At 46.5% G+C, this 15,581-nt stretch overlaps 1 protein-coding gene across 5 annotated transcripts in view; it reads left to right on the top strand.

The window, feature by feature from the left end:
- The window catches only part of VPS13B (vacuolar protein sorting 13 homolog B), a 645,914-nt gene that overhangs the window by 588,092 nt on the left and 42,241 nt on the right, over nucleotides 1–15,581 (top strand). For all 5 annotated transcript variants that reach the window (XM_055125276.1, XM_055125277.1, XM_055125278.1 and 2 more), the window contains exon 43: nucleotides 10,930–11,085. In XM_055125276.1, coding sequence (XP_054981251.1) covers nucleotides 10,930–11,085 — 156 coding nt within the window. The remainder of the gene's footprint in view (nucleotides 1–10,929; nucleotides 11,086–15,581) is intronic.

Raw genomic sequence — 15,581 nt, 5'->3', positions numbered from 1 at the left:
ATGTTTGACTTGCTTGACTTACACTTGGGGATAAAGTGAGTTAGGACAAGGTCTTAGATACCACATTCCCGGACTGGGAAAGCAAACCCACTTACACAACTTTGGCGGGCTCATGTTTCTTGTTATACAGGCCCTGAGAAGCAGCGGTTGCCATGAAATACTTTATTTAACCTTTACAAAAATGTTTTCTTAGTATGGCAAGGCTGTTTCGTTAAATGAAAATAAATAACTGTAAAAAATTTGGATTTCTTTTATAGCCATCTGTTGATTCCTTCTCCCCACCCCCAACCCCCCCACTCCCCATTTTGTGGCTAATTAGAAATAAGGGATTTCTATTTCTATTAAAATAGACTGAATTGCCATGATGACTAAAACTAAAGATTTTATGACATTGTTTGATCTTTTCTTAGGAAGAGTATCAACAGCTCTTCCTTTTCATTTTGAATTTTCCTGAATGATAACTATCATGTTATACATTTGCAAATCACTTAAAAGAAGATTTTTATTCAGTTTTTGCTGGGGCTTCTCTCTTATTCCTAATTGCATTTAGTCAGAATTGATTTTAAACAAACAAAAGCTGACAGTTTTACCCACAAACTCAGAATGCTCCTCTAAGTTAGAATAAATGGTCAACAGTTTCTTATTGGCATCAATCTCTCAAAGCACTCAATGATTTTTTTATTATCTCCATCCAGTACACCCCCACCTCTTCCACTGAAGATTGAGGCACCTGAGAACATGAGGCCCATCAGCCCAGTCACGTGAACATATGGCAGCAGGACTTGCTGGTCCCAGCAGCTGGAGAAATAGGAGAGTGGGGAGGGCATTTGCCTTGGTACCTGGCCAAACCAGGTTTGATCCCCAGCATCCCTCATGGTTCCCTGCCCACCGTCAGGAGTGGCCCCAAAATTAAAACAAAACAAACAAACAAAAATACTGTCTCTTTGGGGCCGGAGCGATAGTATCGTGAGTCAGGCACTTGCCTTGCATATGCCCAACCTGGGTTTGATCTCTGTCATTCCATATGGTTCTCAAGCACTGTCCCGCAAGGAATAATCCTGAGTGCAGAGGCAGGACTAACACCTGAGCATCGCCAATCGTGGTCCCCCAAAAGCCCAAGTAGAAGTTCCTGATTCTTAGTGTAAATTTATGGTGCAATTAAGGCTTTTCTTAACTTTACATAATAATGTTGATGTGAATTATTTTGTACTTTATAGATAGACAATCCTCCCTATAGATAGATACGCATGCATCTCTGATATCTGAATTTTTCCTTCTTATGATCAAGTCCAATGATTTCTCATAAGCCTCTCAGTGAAATATCTAGTGCTCACTTAAGAGCAGTAAAGAGTCAGGCAGTAGGGTATGACTGGCACTGTTTCCTCCAGCCCCTCAGTGACCTTGTTTCAGTGCCTTTCATGCTCGGATCTAGTATGTATTAGAGGCTTCTGATGCTCCAGGGGGGAGTGGCAGTTACTGACCCAAAGTGAAAACTCCTCACCTAGAATCTGTGCATACACCCACCCCTTGTCTGCCCCAGTGTAAGTGCTGATCTCCTAAAACAGTGATTTTCTTGTTCCAAACTGCCTCTTGCCTTTTCAGGATCAAAATTCAGTGGTTTCATTTGGGCTCTGATCAAAGCTATTATAGGAATCTGAGTTGATGAGTTCCTAATATAAAGTTAATTTTCTGAATTACATTGACAAGGAGCTGTTTGTACAAATGTTATGAAGCCATGGCTTATTTCCTTTATGACTTGTCTTTGTAATGCAATCAATGTGCCTTGTAGATATAAATTTTGAACAGAAAGCACCACTCCAAATGAAGATGTCATCTGCTTTTGTTTATCAGAAATAACGGCCCTGTATATCTTTAACTTGATTTCAACTTGTTCTTTTTCATGTTGTTGCTTGGAATAAGTAAAATATGTCCTCTGGTTCAACTTCACTTCCAAGCAGAATACCTCTGGGGCCCTACAACATTTTTTCCCCTTCATCATCATTTTACTGTATGATTTTTTCCCCCTGATTATCTCTTTTTCCTACTATCTTATAAGACTATTCACTGTAAGGAATGTGTCTCATCTCAACATCCAACATATGTAGTACTGTTAGCTGGTTTATGGCAAACATTTAATAACTGTAGATCCTAATAATATTTGCTAAATGGAAAAAAAACTATTGCCCTAAAGGAAAAAAAAGTTTAATAATTACATTAAACTGTTCTGGGAATCATGTGAAGTACAATAGTGAGCCAGTCCCCAAGCACAGATCTGGGATGCTCCAGCAATGAACTAGAGAGTCACGTCACCCTTCAGCAGAGTGACAGCAGTGCCAGGAAGAAAGCAGGGCCACGGGCGAGGGCCTGAGTGACCCCCAATGGTGAAGGCGAACTCAAGTTTTTTAAGAGAAACGTTTTGTTTCTTTTTTGCCTGAAATGCAGGCTCTGTATGCTTTCTATTAAACTCTCCAGTACCCCCCCATTTTAATAGCATTAATTTTATCTGATTGCAAAATAATACATATTTATATTATGAAATTTAGAAAATACATTAAAGTACACATACACACAGGAAGCATAAAAAAAAAACATAACCCCACAACCCCAAGATAGCCCTTGTTAGCATTCTAGCCCCTTTCGGGCCATTTCCTCCTTAGAAATAGACACACATACTTTCCAATTCATTTTTTAAATGGGGTGCAGCCTGCACATTTTTTTCAATAGTAATAGGTTGGTTGTTTTTCAGTGAATCTGATGCTAACCGATGTTGTTAACTGTTTTTTTTCTTTTTGATCTTCTCACTGACCTAGGATTCTACAACATAAGTATGTTTTAAGAGCAGACCTGGGGGCCCGAGAGAGAGCTCAGCACACAGAGTGCACGTTTTGCATGCAGGAGGCCCTGGTTCAATCTCTGGCACCTCAGAGGGTCCCTTGAGTACTGCTAGCAGTGACCCTTGAACACAGAGCTGGGAGCAACCCTGAGCACTTGCTAGGTAGGGCCCTAAAACGAACAGACCAAAAGAATCGGAGCTCAGCACCAGGATCCATCAGCTCTTGAGCAGGCACCTTGCCCGTGAGGCCCCTGGGTCTGATCCCCGAGGCTGCAAAAAGTGAATAAAAATGGAGGCCTTGAGTACACCCTCAGTTCAAATCTCAGACCTTGCTTTCCTCGGTGTGGCCCTCAGTAGGACATCCACTCCCTGCGAACCTTGGCTTTCTCGAGTGCTATTAGGGCTCAATGCAAAACTATAGAAAAAGCACTTAGCCCAACGCTTGGCAGGTCATCTGCGAATAAGTGGGTAGCTCTTACTTTTTCTTACAAGACTTTCTTGAACCCATTTCCGGGCAGTGCCAGGTTTGCATTATTAAAACAGTGCCATTCGACCTCCGGCAGATCTTTGCACTTATCTCTTCCTGCTCCCTGAGGACACGTTCCGGGGGACCACTGAGGAGCCCAGGTGTGTGCAAGTGAGATTGCTGATACAAGAGTTGCCCTGGAGCTCTAGTTGCCTTGGAAACCACAGCCTGGGCGTGCACCACATTTACCTCTTTCCAAGGAGGCTGAGTTCTGTGCACACCCCAAAGGCAGAGCCTCCTGCAGCCAGCCAGCTTGTCACCTCTTCAGTGTGGGGCCAGGAAACTTGCCTTCTTTTTCTCCCCTCCAAGGTACACTGTGAAGTCTTGGGTGGCTTTTTGTGGTTGTTTTGGGGCCACACCCAGCGATGCCCAGGGCTTCCTGCTGGCTCTGCACTCAGGAGTCACTCCTGGTGGTGCTCAGGGGACCATATGGGAGGCAGGGGACCAAACCCAGGTCAGCCACATGCAAGGCACCTTCCCAGCTGCCCTGCCTCTCGGCCCCAGAGTCCAGGGCGTTTGGTAGAAAATAATTGGATTCTCTGACTCATGTCCACTAGCTGACTCCCTGAAGAGGGGGCCTGTTGTTTACATGTGAAAGGACAACTAGGCTCCTAAGACCTCCAGCACTGATCCAGAGGCACGCCAGCCCTCACTCTTTTCCAGAAACTTATCCAGCTGGGGTTTCACATTGTTTCTGGTCCCCAGGAACATCCAGAAAGTCAACAGCCTTGACAAAACAATGAGGAAGCAACATGTTTCATTCTATTTTTATGTTAATTTATTGGTGTGAAATGTACTATCAGTTCCACTTATGCATTCCAAACAAGCATGGGACTTGGATCTGTTTAATTTGATCTGTAGCTTTCCATTTAGAAAGACAGACAAAGAGTTCTCTTTAGTATTTTAACTTATTTCCACTCATGATGTTCTTTATGCCATTTGGGGTTTATTTTGTGTTTTAATGTCAGCATTGTAAGGTCTGAAAGATTGCACTGATTTAGAGTTTAATATTATACGTGTAAAAGAAATCTCCTATGTTGAAAGGTCATTTGCAATAAAAATTGGAGACCAGGAAGATGGTTCAAAAGGCTAGAGTACATGCTTTTTTTTTTTCTTTTGGGTTGGGGGGTCACACCCAGTGATGCTCAGAGGTTACTCCTGGCTCTGCACTCAGGAATTACTCCTGGTAGTGCTTGGGGGACCCTATGGGATTGAACTCGGGTCAGCCGAGTACAAGGCAAATGCCCTATCCACTGTACAGTCACTCCAGCCCTAGAGTACATGCTTTGCATGCAGGAGTTTTGGGTCCAATCTCTGGTATGTGGTCCCCTCCAAGACTCCAGAAGTAGCCCCGAAGCACCACCACATGTGACTCCCCCCAATCCAAAAATGCTTAGAAGGAATTGCTTCTAAATATTTTTATTTGATACTAATTGCATGTGCAAGTATCACCATTAAAATCTTTGATTATTTACCTTGGGTTATCTTGATTTATTTACTCAGCAAACTTGCAATCTACGGATCAGCAGTTAAAAAAAGAATAAATAAGGGGGCCAGGGAAATGGCTTAAGTGGTAAATCACACGATGTGCATGACCTGCAAACCCCAGGTTTGGTCCCCAGTACTGTGTGGCTCTCATGGCCACCAAGCACTGCTAGACTAAGTACCACCAGGAGTGGCCTCCACAGCTAATGAACAGAATAAAAACAAGGAGAGCTCCTAAATTTTAGTATGTATCAGGACATACTGTATAATGCACATGAATAGATAGCAGCTTTTTTCACTTGATTTGCATTAATATAGCACCATGATTTACAAAGTTGTCCATAATACAGTTGTCCCTGAGAGTCAGTGACCCAACACCAATCCCAACACCCAGCGTCACCTTTCTCCACCAAGGTCCTCAGTTCCCTCCCAGTCCCCCTAAGCCTCTCACCTTAGCAGGCACAAACAAATTTGTTTCATATTACTTGTTACCAAAAAAAAAAAAGGACAAGTAGAGTTATCATAAAATAGATCAATGAAAGTCAATTTATGTAACTGCTGTATCTGACAGTGGAGTTCCAGTCATTGTCTGAGGACTTCCCGAGCTGTCTGGTGCTAGTTGAGCCTTCTGTGCTTGGCTTATTGAGTACAGTGGTCTTCTACATAACATTCCCATCAAATTTGCTGTGCTCTTACTGGGTTGTCAGTACCCTGAAATTTGGAGGAAGCTATGGAGCCAGAATGATTTGGTGTCTTGATGACATTCAGTTGTGGAGCTGGGCATTTCTCTGCTAGAGAGTGTAGGTGTGGCTGGGTGCTGCTGGGCCTTCAGCTGACCCTTTCAAGGAGCATCTTCCCGCCTCCATTCTGAAAAGGCCCCAGAGTTCTCAGCACAGACTAGTCTACCTGTTTGATTCAGCATCATCATTTTCTTTTCATTAATTTGCATATTATTTTATCAGAACTTCTAAATTTTCTACAAGAAATAGGGGAATTGGAAAAAATGTTGAAGGTATATAGATTTTCACTTTGTTTACATAACATTATATTTTACTGTATAGTGAGTGGGCTGAAGCACAGCAGGTATGCCTTGCAGCAGCTGACCCAGGTTCGATTCCTCCACCCCTCTCAGAGAGCCCGGCAAGCTACCAAGAGTATCTCGCCCACACAGCAGAGCAAGGCAAGCTCCCCATGGTGTATTCAATATGCCAAAAACAGTAACAACAAGTCTCACAATAGAGATGTTACTGGTGCCTGCTCGAGCAACAAGATGACAGTGAATTATTAGGAAATGCAAATAAACATGCAAATGAATCTGAAGGTAAATTTTCGATCTATGATCATTTAGGTAGTAATAATCTTGCCAATGATTTCAACATAGAATAAATAGTAAAATACAATCCCTAGAAAAAGTACCTTAATCATGTAAGATACTATTCAAAACTATTTCCTAACCAGCCCTTTCTCTTTCTTTTTCTTTTTGATGTGCCCTGTTTTCCTAAATTTCATCCGAATTTTCTTTCCTCTTCAATCTGTCCATTCAGGTATTCTTCTTTGGGACATGACTCCGGGTGGTCCTCAGCACTGATCCCCCAAACCCAGTATCAGGAATTTCGTTGTTAATTTTATTTTTGTATTGAAAAAAAGAAATTTTTTTAGTGAAAAGCTATATGTAGTCCCCTTTGATATCTTCCATAGAAAAGCTATGAATTTATCTGCATGCCTAGTACTAGGCGATTCTGCTGGAGGAAAAAAAGGAAGAGAGAGAGAGAGAGAGAGAGAGAGAGAGAGAGAGAGAGAGAGAGAGAGAGATTTCAGTCCACTGGGGCCTTTCAATGAGTGTGGTCACTGCCCAACAACCTGCCTTACTGTTGACGTTCAGTTCCCATTGAAACGTTCAAACAAGAATGCTTCCTGTTTGACCTCTTTTCCCACTGGAAACTATTACTCTAGCTTAAGTGGGCCAGAGGGAATGAAAAGTCTGACTAGAAAAGATGGTGGAGGAAGTGACTCAGTAAAGGAAACTTCATAGAGCGGAAAGGAAACTTCCAAAGTGATAAGAGACATAAAAATACCTGGGCCTGGGGCTGGAGCTATAGCACAGCGGGTAGGGCGTTTGCCTTGCATGCCACGGTGGACACGGGTTCTAATCCCAGCATCCCATATGGTCCCCTGAGCACCACCAGGGGTAATTCCTGAGTGAAGAGCCAAGAGTAACCCTGTGCATCGCCGGGTGTGACCCAAAAACCAAAAATAAATAAATTTTTTTAAAAAATACCTGGGCCAGAGCTGGAACGATATCACAGCGGGTAGGGCGTTTGCCTTGCACACAGCCAACCTGGGTTCGATTCCCAGCATCCCATATGGTCCCCTGAGCACCACCAGGAGTAATTCCTGAGTGCAGAGCCAGGAGTAACTCCTGAGCATCTCCGGGTGTGACCCAAAAAGAAAAAATATATATATATATGGACCTAGGCAAAGGGACAGGCATTCTCCAAACCCATGGCTCCCTCGCCCCTGCATTTCAGGCTCAAACCCAAGACCTCTCTCCCCCACTTCATCCATTTCCCCAGCCTCTCAGCACATCTCTTACCGACACACAGGCCCCAGAGGTTAGGCACTCGTTCTTAAACAAAGCAGAGACCTGAGTTGGCTCCAACTCTCCAACCTTATCCATCCAAGCTGTTTCCTGCTTCCTTACTCAGGCAAGTTGAGAATATTAACATGGTACCGGGCAAAATTCCTTCACACCTCAGGCTGTGCCTTTGACCTGGAAGTGAATGGCCATCTTTGCCACCAGAACTCCCACCCAACCTGAGACCTGTTGCTTCCCAAAGCTTTCCCATCCCTGCTCCGTGGAACAGGTCCTCTCTCCTCTCAAGTCCCACATCATCCCACACATACCTCAGGCCTCTCCTCAGGCTTCATTTAGGTATTTATGTGGCCTTCCTTCCCTTCTAAGATCTCCCAGCTCCTTGCAGAGCAAAGTTCCCAAGTCTTTCTCCATCCATCTGTCTGGCAAGTGGACTTTCTTTCCTATCGGGAGTCAGATTTGGATGGGATGAAAGTAAGACGTCTCAGGATTCTTAGCATAAATTTCACATTGTCTATTGCCTAAAGTCACTGTCACTGTCAACCCATTGCTTATCGATTTGCTCGAGCGTGCACCAGTAACGTCTCCATTGTGAGACTTGTTTCTGTTTTTGGCATATCAAATACACTGCAGGTAGCTTGCCAGGCTCTGCCGTGTGGGCAAGATACTCTCGGTAGCTTGCCGGGCTCTTCGAGGGGGGCGGAGGAATTGAACCCGGATAGGCCTTATGCAAGGCAAACACCCTCCCCAATTAAGCTGATTGCCTAAGGTAGAGGAATAGAAACAGATGCATGAGTATTGACTGTTAGGTGGGTGAATGTGTTGCTTCCAAGCACCTCTGCAGTGAGATGCAGTTAGCAGCTCATCAAAAGCCAAGGTTCTCCTCTCATGGGATGTCCCCAGAGAGCTGCTTCTTGCTGTCCAGTGAGGCAAGACTCTGCGGCTCCTGGGATCTTGTTGGTGGTCTTCCTCTCACGAAAGTAATTCCTTCCCTCCCGTGTTTATACACGGAACTGCCAGTGCTGTTTAGAAGTTTCCTAGTGCTCAGCTGCACATCATAGACACTCGGCTGATGCTGCAAGGAGGGAAGCGGAGTGATCTTTTTCTCCCACTTAGCTTTTCTGTGTGAACCACGTCCAAATGTGTGAATTTTCCTCCTGCGGAGAAAATAACTGCTCCTGCATCCCGAGCGCCAGTGGCTGCCAAAGCACTGTGCTCTTCGAGGAGGCTGCGTTGGAAACAGCCCAGACGGCCCGAGACTCGCGGTGCGGAACCAAGTGTTGTGCTCTGGAGCCGGGGGCTAATGCTCAGCTCCAAGGAAAGATGCGCTCTGGCCTTTGGCTGCAGCAGGGACAGAGCCAGAGCCGGCGCGGGTCACGTTAAGCGAAATAGTCAGAAGGAGAAGGACAAAGGCTGGATGACCTCATCCACCCATGGGGTATAAGAAACCAAGCAGGGCCAGGACAGTGGCCAAGGAAAACAAACCCTGGGGCTCGGACTGCAGAACCGGGGTCACCCAGGAGGGACAGTGTCCTGGGAGGGATGGGGCAGGCGCACAGTGACATGCGGATAGCCGTGAAAGGGTTCTAGCGCACTGGCAGAAAGTGCAGTGACTGTACATCAAGAACGCTAACACTGTTGAAAATCAGATTACCTCAATAATAATAAAATTAAGTCTAAAATCAAACAACAAGTGGCTGCCAAGCAGAACTGCAGCCGTGGTGTCCTTGGGGTCCCCACAGGTCTCACGGGCTGTGGCAGAGCAGCCCCCCAGCCCTGATGTGAGCGCTTACCCCTTCCCGGGGCACCAGGTCCCCAAAGCATCTCTAGAGCCCGTGGAATTTGCAAGGAAAATAGAGCTGAGCTTGACCTGAAGTACCACGCCTCATCTTCATAATTATTATTATTATTATTATTATTTTTTGTCATTTCCAGCTACCAGTCTCTCCAAAGAAAACAACTCTCTTGTCGCTTTTGGTTCTGTGTGTGCCCTGAGCTTTATTCCCAATTGCTGCTACAAAAACAAAACAAAAAGCCTGAAGTGGTTCCAAACACTGCTATTGTTTTTTCTTTTTTTTTTTTCCTTTTCCCCCTGTAAGGAATATTTAAACATCAAAGATACTCTGGTACTTTCATGTTGCACAGTGTAGAGAAGAACACGTTTTCCCTGGAGGCTTTGCCGTGCAGGATATTTTCCCTACGCTGTCAGCCTCCTCATTGCTTCCCCGTCCCACAGCCTGGAGTCGGGGTCATAATGAAAGCAGGGAGATAAGAGCTTTTCTTTTAATATATTATTAAAGTACTTAAAACAAGCCCCCCAAGTCTTCACCAGATAGCTTGCTGTAATGGTCGGTGACCTTGGGAGATTGTCAGCATGAGGACTATATAAGGGATCCTCCTGATGCCGAAATTAAAAAGTAATCTTTCTCCCACAAGACATTAGCTTTAATGGCGATTCCCATGTAAAATCCTGACTGTGTCTATTTTAAGGGCTTATGGTGATCACTTTTCTAGACCATTTTCAAAGTTTCATTTGTTGTGTTAATTGGGGAACTGGTCCACTAGTCTTCAACTAGCTCTTCCCCCAAAAAATATATGTACTGTGAATAAAAATGTTTCTGGGTCATAAATGTTTTCCTAAAGTGTCAGCTGGTTATCCCCATATTTGCTTAGAATATGAAGATGTTTATTTTCATTTATATGCATATCCTAAAGAAGTCATAATTGTTGCTTTGGAATTTCTGTTTCAGCTGTTTCTTTCTGAGTTGCAGTTGGTTGGAAGGAGTTGGATATGGGAGATACTTGGTGGCAGTGAAAGACTTTCACCTGTTACAGAGAGTGAACAATTCTATCCATATAAATAGGAGCGTTATCAATCAGGAAACTTGCTTGGTAAAAGTCACAGTAAATATGTACCAGGGAAAGAATTTGAAGGAATTATTTTCTCTTATGTTCAAAATGTTTAAGGTACTTCTAATTCCATAGCTGTAATCTCAAAATGAGAGTGTATTAAATGAACTGCATCCCCAAATTGCCATCTTATTCTTATCAAAAGAGAAAATAAGGAATGACAATTAGGGTCAAAAAAATACTGTCACCAACCAAATTTAGCCTTAATTACTGTCTAGCCATGAGAAAGCATCAACTCTCTGCCAAGACCAGGGTTCTTTGATCTCACATTTCAACCCTCTTGTCCTCCAGATGAATGAAGCAGTTTTGCTGAAATGTTCAACAGGCTTTTTCCCATTTGATAGGACAATTATTTTTAAGAAGGTTTAAAATGTGATCTGGAAAACCACATCGACTCTATGTGGCATATTTGCTATTCTTAGCCTGGTTGAATAAGCTGGAAGTAGATGAATAATGCAGGTTAGAAAGAAAACAGATGCTGAATATTACCAATACGAAGGTTTTCCAGCCGTGGGACTTTTCATTTCAGGACGAGATTTGTGTTGGCACTGTTGGCATTATGACGATTGTTTTTCTCTCCAGCTGTTACACATCTGTATCGAAGGTTGGGGCAATTGGCGCTGGTCGGAGCCCTTCAGCCTGGACCAGGCCGGGACTTTCATCCGGACGATTCAGTACAAGGGCCGAACCGCCTCACTCATCATCAAGGTGCGGCCGCTCAGCGGTGTGCAAAAACAGGTATGCTCCCAGCTCGGACCACTTGTAATTCCCGGAGGTCACAAGCGGAAGGACAGTGCGAGGGGATGAAACTCATTTGGGAAAAAAATCACAGTGGTGTGCCTCCCCCCTTACACACGGGAGCACCTGCCTAGTACTGGGGAGAAAGAGGTGAAGGAGGAGGAGAAGGAGGAGGAGGATGGCCTTTCACAAGAGCTGCTAACGAGCAGTAAAATTTACTGATTTTCATCTCACCTCTTCTCCCTGTCACCACCTACCTTCTGCTGGAGGTGCTAATGAGCTGTGAAATGGCCAGAGGCCTTTATTGAGCAGAAGAAGGAGCCAAGCACAGGGGTCTGGGATCCCCCATCCCTGGCCAAGCTGGCGGGGATGCTGAAGGCTATGAGCCTTACCTGGGAGGAAAAGAAAGGGACGGGTCCCAGCCAGGAGGGCCCGGGGCTCAGGCCGGCTGGGCCTCTCCTAGGAGTTAATATTAACGGCAATAAAAATTCACTGCAGTCTGAGTCTTGGCATATAAAACCTCAGCTCTCAGCACATATTTTTATGTATTTTATAAAACTTCCTTTTGGCTGTTTTTGAAGTTCTAAGATGGCAAAAAAGCAGGGGGGAAATATCTGACACTTTTGTGTGTGTTCTTAAGATGTGAAAATGTGGTTTTTAAAGGATGGAGCATATGACAAGAGTAGAAAGGAGGCCGGGGGGAGGCGGAAGTATTAAAATCTGAAAGCCGACTTCCCAGCACACATAATCATGGGATCCTGCTAAGAGTTTGAACACACACATCTGCATCTGGATCGGAACGGTCTCGCCAGGGCTCCTGGGAAGGCAGGACATGGTGGAGAGGGAGCTGCCAGGGCTCCTGGGAAGGCAGGACATGGTGGAGAGGGAACTTTCTGTGCCCAGAGCCCCAGTGCAAGCCGAAGCTGCTGCTGCAGAGGCAGGGAGGACCCCAATCATGTCCTTCCCCGCTGGGACCTAGCCCGGGAGCCTGCCTGGGCGGGCGCCTTCCTGTGGGCAGAAGTGAAAAGAGCCGAGGCCAAGAAATGCCCACGAAGCAGCATGGCCCCTGACATGTCTTCACAGGTCTGGCCACAGCCGCTTACCGATGGCTGATAGGCAGGGCACAGTGACAGAGGCCGAATCAGAGTCACGCAGTTCTATAGACACAGCTAGGAGCACAGCGGAAGTGTGAGGGAGCTCGGGGTGCTCATAAGAAGGGAGGACTTAGTGGCACAGATACAGAAGGAGAAGAGTGGGGGGCGTGGGGGACCACCTTGCTCTGAGCGAGTGGAGCTGGAGCAAGAAGTGTCACCAGCTCTGGCCCAACCTTAGGACTCTGACACAAATGTGTTCCTCCCAGTGTCTGCCCACTGGTCCACACAAGTTTTCTGACTCCACCATGAAGGGGGCAGTTTGTGTGTGTGTGTGTGGGGGGTGTCTTTCAAGCATGTCTGTGCCTCTTCCTGTTCCCCCCCAGAATGTCTGGCCAGTGGTCAGGCAGCATCTGTGTGAGGACTTCCGATGAGGAACTATGTGACACACGACCTCTCCAGCCCGCAACCAAGTTCTTCTCTAGCTTTGGGCCCAGATCTGTCACCCTGTAGGAGTCTCGACTGTTCCTTGGGGCTTAGGAGGCACAAGAGAGACTCTTAGGGAGGACTCCTCAAGTCACCTCTGACCTCCGCGCCTGCCCTCCAGAAGCTCTGGGGGAGCTGGGTGCGTGTCACCACTTACTTTGCTGCTGCTCAAGGGGGACTCACACTGGTGCTCAGAGCAGAAGCTCCAGCAGGGGACTTGTGAAAACAGCCGCTGCTGCCCCTGAGCCTGAGGTCCAGACCCAGTAGGTCAGAGACCTGTGTGATCTCTTGTGTTTCCAGCAGTCATGAGGTGGTGCTAGCACTGTGGGCCCCCGGAACCCCGCCCTGGATGTCATAGCTCTGAGCTCAGCATCCTGGTTCATTCAGTGCTTTTGCAGTCGCTGCAGAGCCCGCAAGTGGAAGGACTGATTGGGGTGGTACTGTTTTGCTTTTGCTCGGGGCCACACCCAGTGGCGCAGTGCTCGGGAGGCATTCCCAGCTGTGTTCCAGGAGCCAGGTGGTACCAGGGATCCAACCCGGGGCTCCCACACTCGAGGCAGGCACTCTTGCTCCGATCTGGTGTGCCAACTGTCTCTTGAGAAACGATTTTCGTGGCCTGGCCTGGTGTTGAATATAGGCCACCCTGCCTGGATCTCTAACCGGTGATTCAGCCTCATTGTGACTCAGTTTCCTCTTCTGAATGAAAGGGGAGTGAGGGTACGTAATAGTGCCTTCCTCATCAAGTTGGGTGAGGGTTAAATGAGGTTTTGTTTGTTTGTGGGTCTCACCCAGCAGTGCTCAGGGCTTACTCCTGACCCTGCTCAGAGATCGGTCCCTCCTGGCAAGGCTCAGGGGACCAGAGGGAGCGCCAGGGATCAAACCCAGACTGGCTGCGTGCACAGCAGGTGCTTTCCCCCCTGTACCGTCACTCTGGCCCTAGAGTTGAGTGAGTTTGTGTGTGCAGAGTGCTTGCAGCGCTGCCTTCATCCAGCCATGACCCTACAAACTGTAGTCATAGTTAGAATCATGAAAACTATATCTGAAAATGCAAGAAGGTCAATGAAAAGCTAAAATTGCCCCCTAGTTCGACTACCCGAAGACAGATGACCATGTTTACTGCAGGGATCTTTGCTCCGCAGGTCGGTCCTCTGGCTATTTTCTAACCCCTGTTGCAGCGTCTGTGATGCAGAGACAGAGGCCCAACCGTGGGGCTCACACCCAGTGCTCCCGTGCTCTTGCCTCAGCTCTCAGGCCACCATGGCGGGGGTTGGCGCTCAGGTCTGACCAGAACCTTAACGGCCACTGCAGGTTCCTAACATTTCTTCTTCTTTTTTAAATTTTTATTTTTACTTTTATTTTTAATGAATCACCGTGAGGTACAGTTACAGACTTAACAAACTTTCACGATTACATTCCAAACATACAATGATCGAGTACCCGTCCCTCCACCAGTGCCCATTCTCCACCACCAGTGTTCCCAGTATCCCTCTCGCCAATCCCTCAGCCCCCTCTCCCCCCACTTCTCTGACAGGCACATTCTCTTTTACTCTCTCTCTCCTTTCTGGTGTTGTGGTTTGCAATGCAGGCACTAAGTGGCCATCATATTCTGCCCATAGTCTACTTTCAGCACACATCTCCCATCCCGAGCGAGCCCTCCAAGCATCACTTACTCGGTGGTCCCTTCTCTAGCCCAGCTGGCTTTTCCCCCAGCATGTGAGGCTGGGTTCCTAGCCATGGTGCGATCCTCATAGCCCTTATCTCTACTCTCCTTGGGTGTTAGTCTCCCATTATGTTACTTTGAATCCATAAGGTACATTGAAGAAAAGGTCAGCAAAACCTTCCACCACATTGAAGCTAAAGGTATCTTCAAAAATGAAATGCCACTGACCAAGAAAGTGGAAACCAAGATAAACAAATGGGACTATTCTAACTGATTTCTAACTGATTTCTTCCACTCAGCGGTTCCCTTCCTCTCCTCCTGATGGCTGAGGACCCTCCAAGCAGTCTGCCCCAGCCCAGGGTCACAGGCCCCTGTTGGTGGTGGACCTTCAGATGATTTCCAAAGTGTTGTGAAATAAATCCTTCAGTAATTTATCTGTGTGTGTGTGTCTGTGTGTGTGTGGCCAAAGGCCTGTATGTCATTAAAAGAAAAGGATTAGCCATAAAATTCAATTATCAGAGCTGGAGAGATAGTACAGCAGGGTATGGTACTTGCCTTGCGCATGGCAGATCCAGGTATGAGCCCCGGCATCCCATATGGTCCCCAACCCCTGCCAGGAGTGATCCCTGAGCACAGAGCCAGGAGTAAGCCCTGAGCACCAACCAGATGTGACCCCAAAACCATAAAAAGATTTTTTTTAATTCATAAGAAGATTTGAATGATTTTTGTGTTTGTGTGGTGTTTGACATATAATCTGTAATTAAGATTAAGGCCTCCGAGCTTCAGCATTTCTTGTAATCAGATGAATCTGAGCTTCATCGTGAGCCACCTTATGGTCCACCAGAGTGGAGTGAGAAATGGGCACAGAAACAGTGGGAAGAATGAAGGGAGGGCTGGGGAGAGAGCACGGCGGGCAGGGCACTTGCCTTGCACGTGGCAGCCCGGGTTAGTCCCTGGCACCCAAACAGTCTCCTAAGCCCACAGTGCAGAGCCAGAGTCAGTCCTGAGCACCGCTGTGTGACACAGAAGCAAACACAACAAGCCAGTGGAGAGTGTCTCCTAAGAGACCCACGTGGCACCAGGTCAGAATAACCTCAGATTAACAGTCTCGTGTATCGAAGCTGTGAAGGACCTTTCTAGCCAGTGGTTTTTGGTATAGAGGGGGTGATGGGAGGAATTTGGGTCTGGAGGCTGCACTGATGGTGCTCAGGGGTCACTCTTAGCAGTGCTTGGGGACCAGGAAGCACATGGTGACCCAG

Source organism: Sorex araneus, chromosome 2 (assembly GCF_027595985.1).
Source record: "Sorex araneus isolate mSorAra2 chromosome 2, mSorAra2.pri, whole genome shotgun sequence".
Classification (NCBI taxonomy): domain Eukaryota; kingdom Metazoa; phylum Chordata; class Mammalia; order Eulipotyphla; family Soricidae; genus Sorex; species Sorex araneus.
This window is presented reverse-complemented; position numbering and strand designations above follow the sequence as displayed.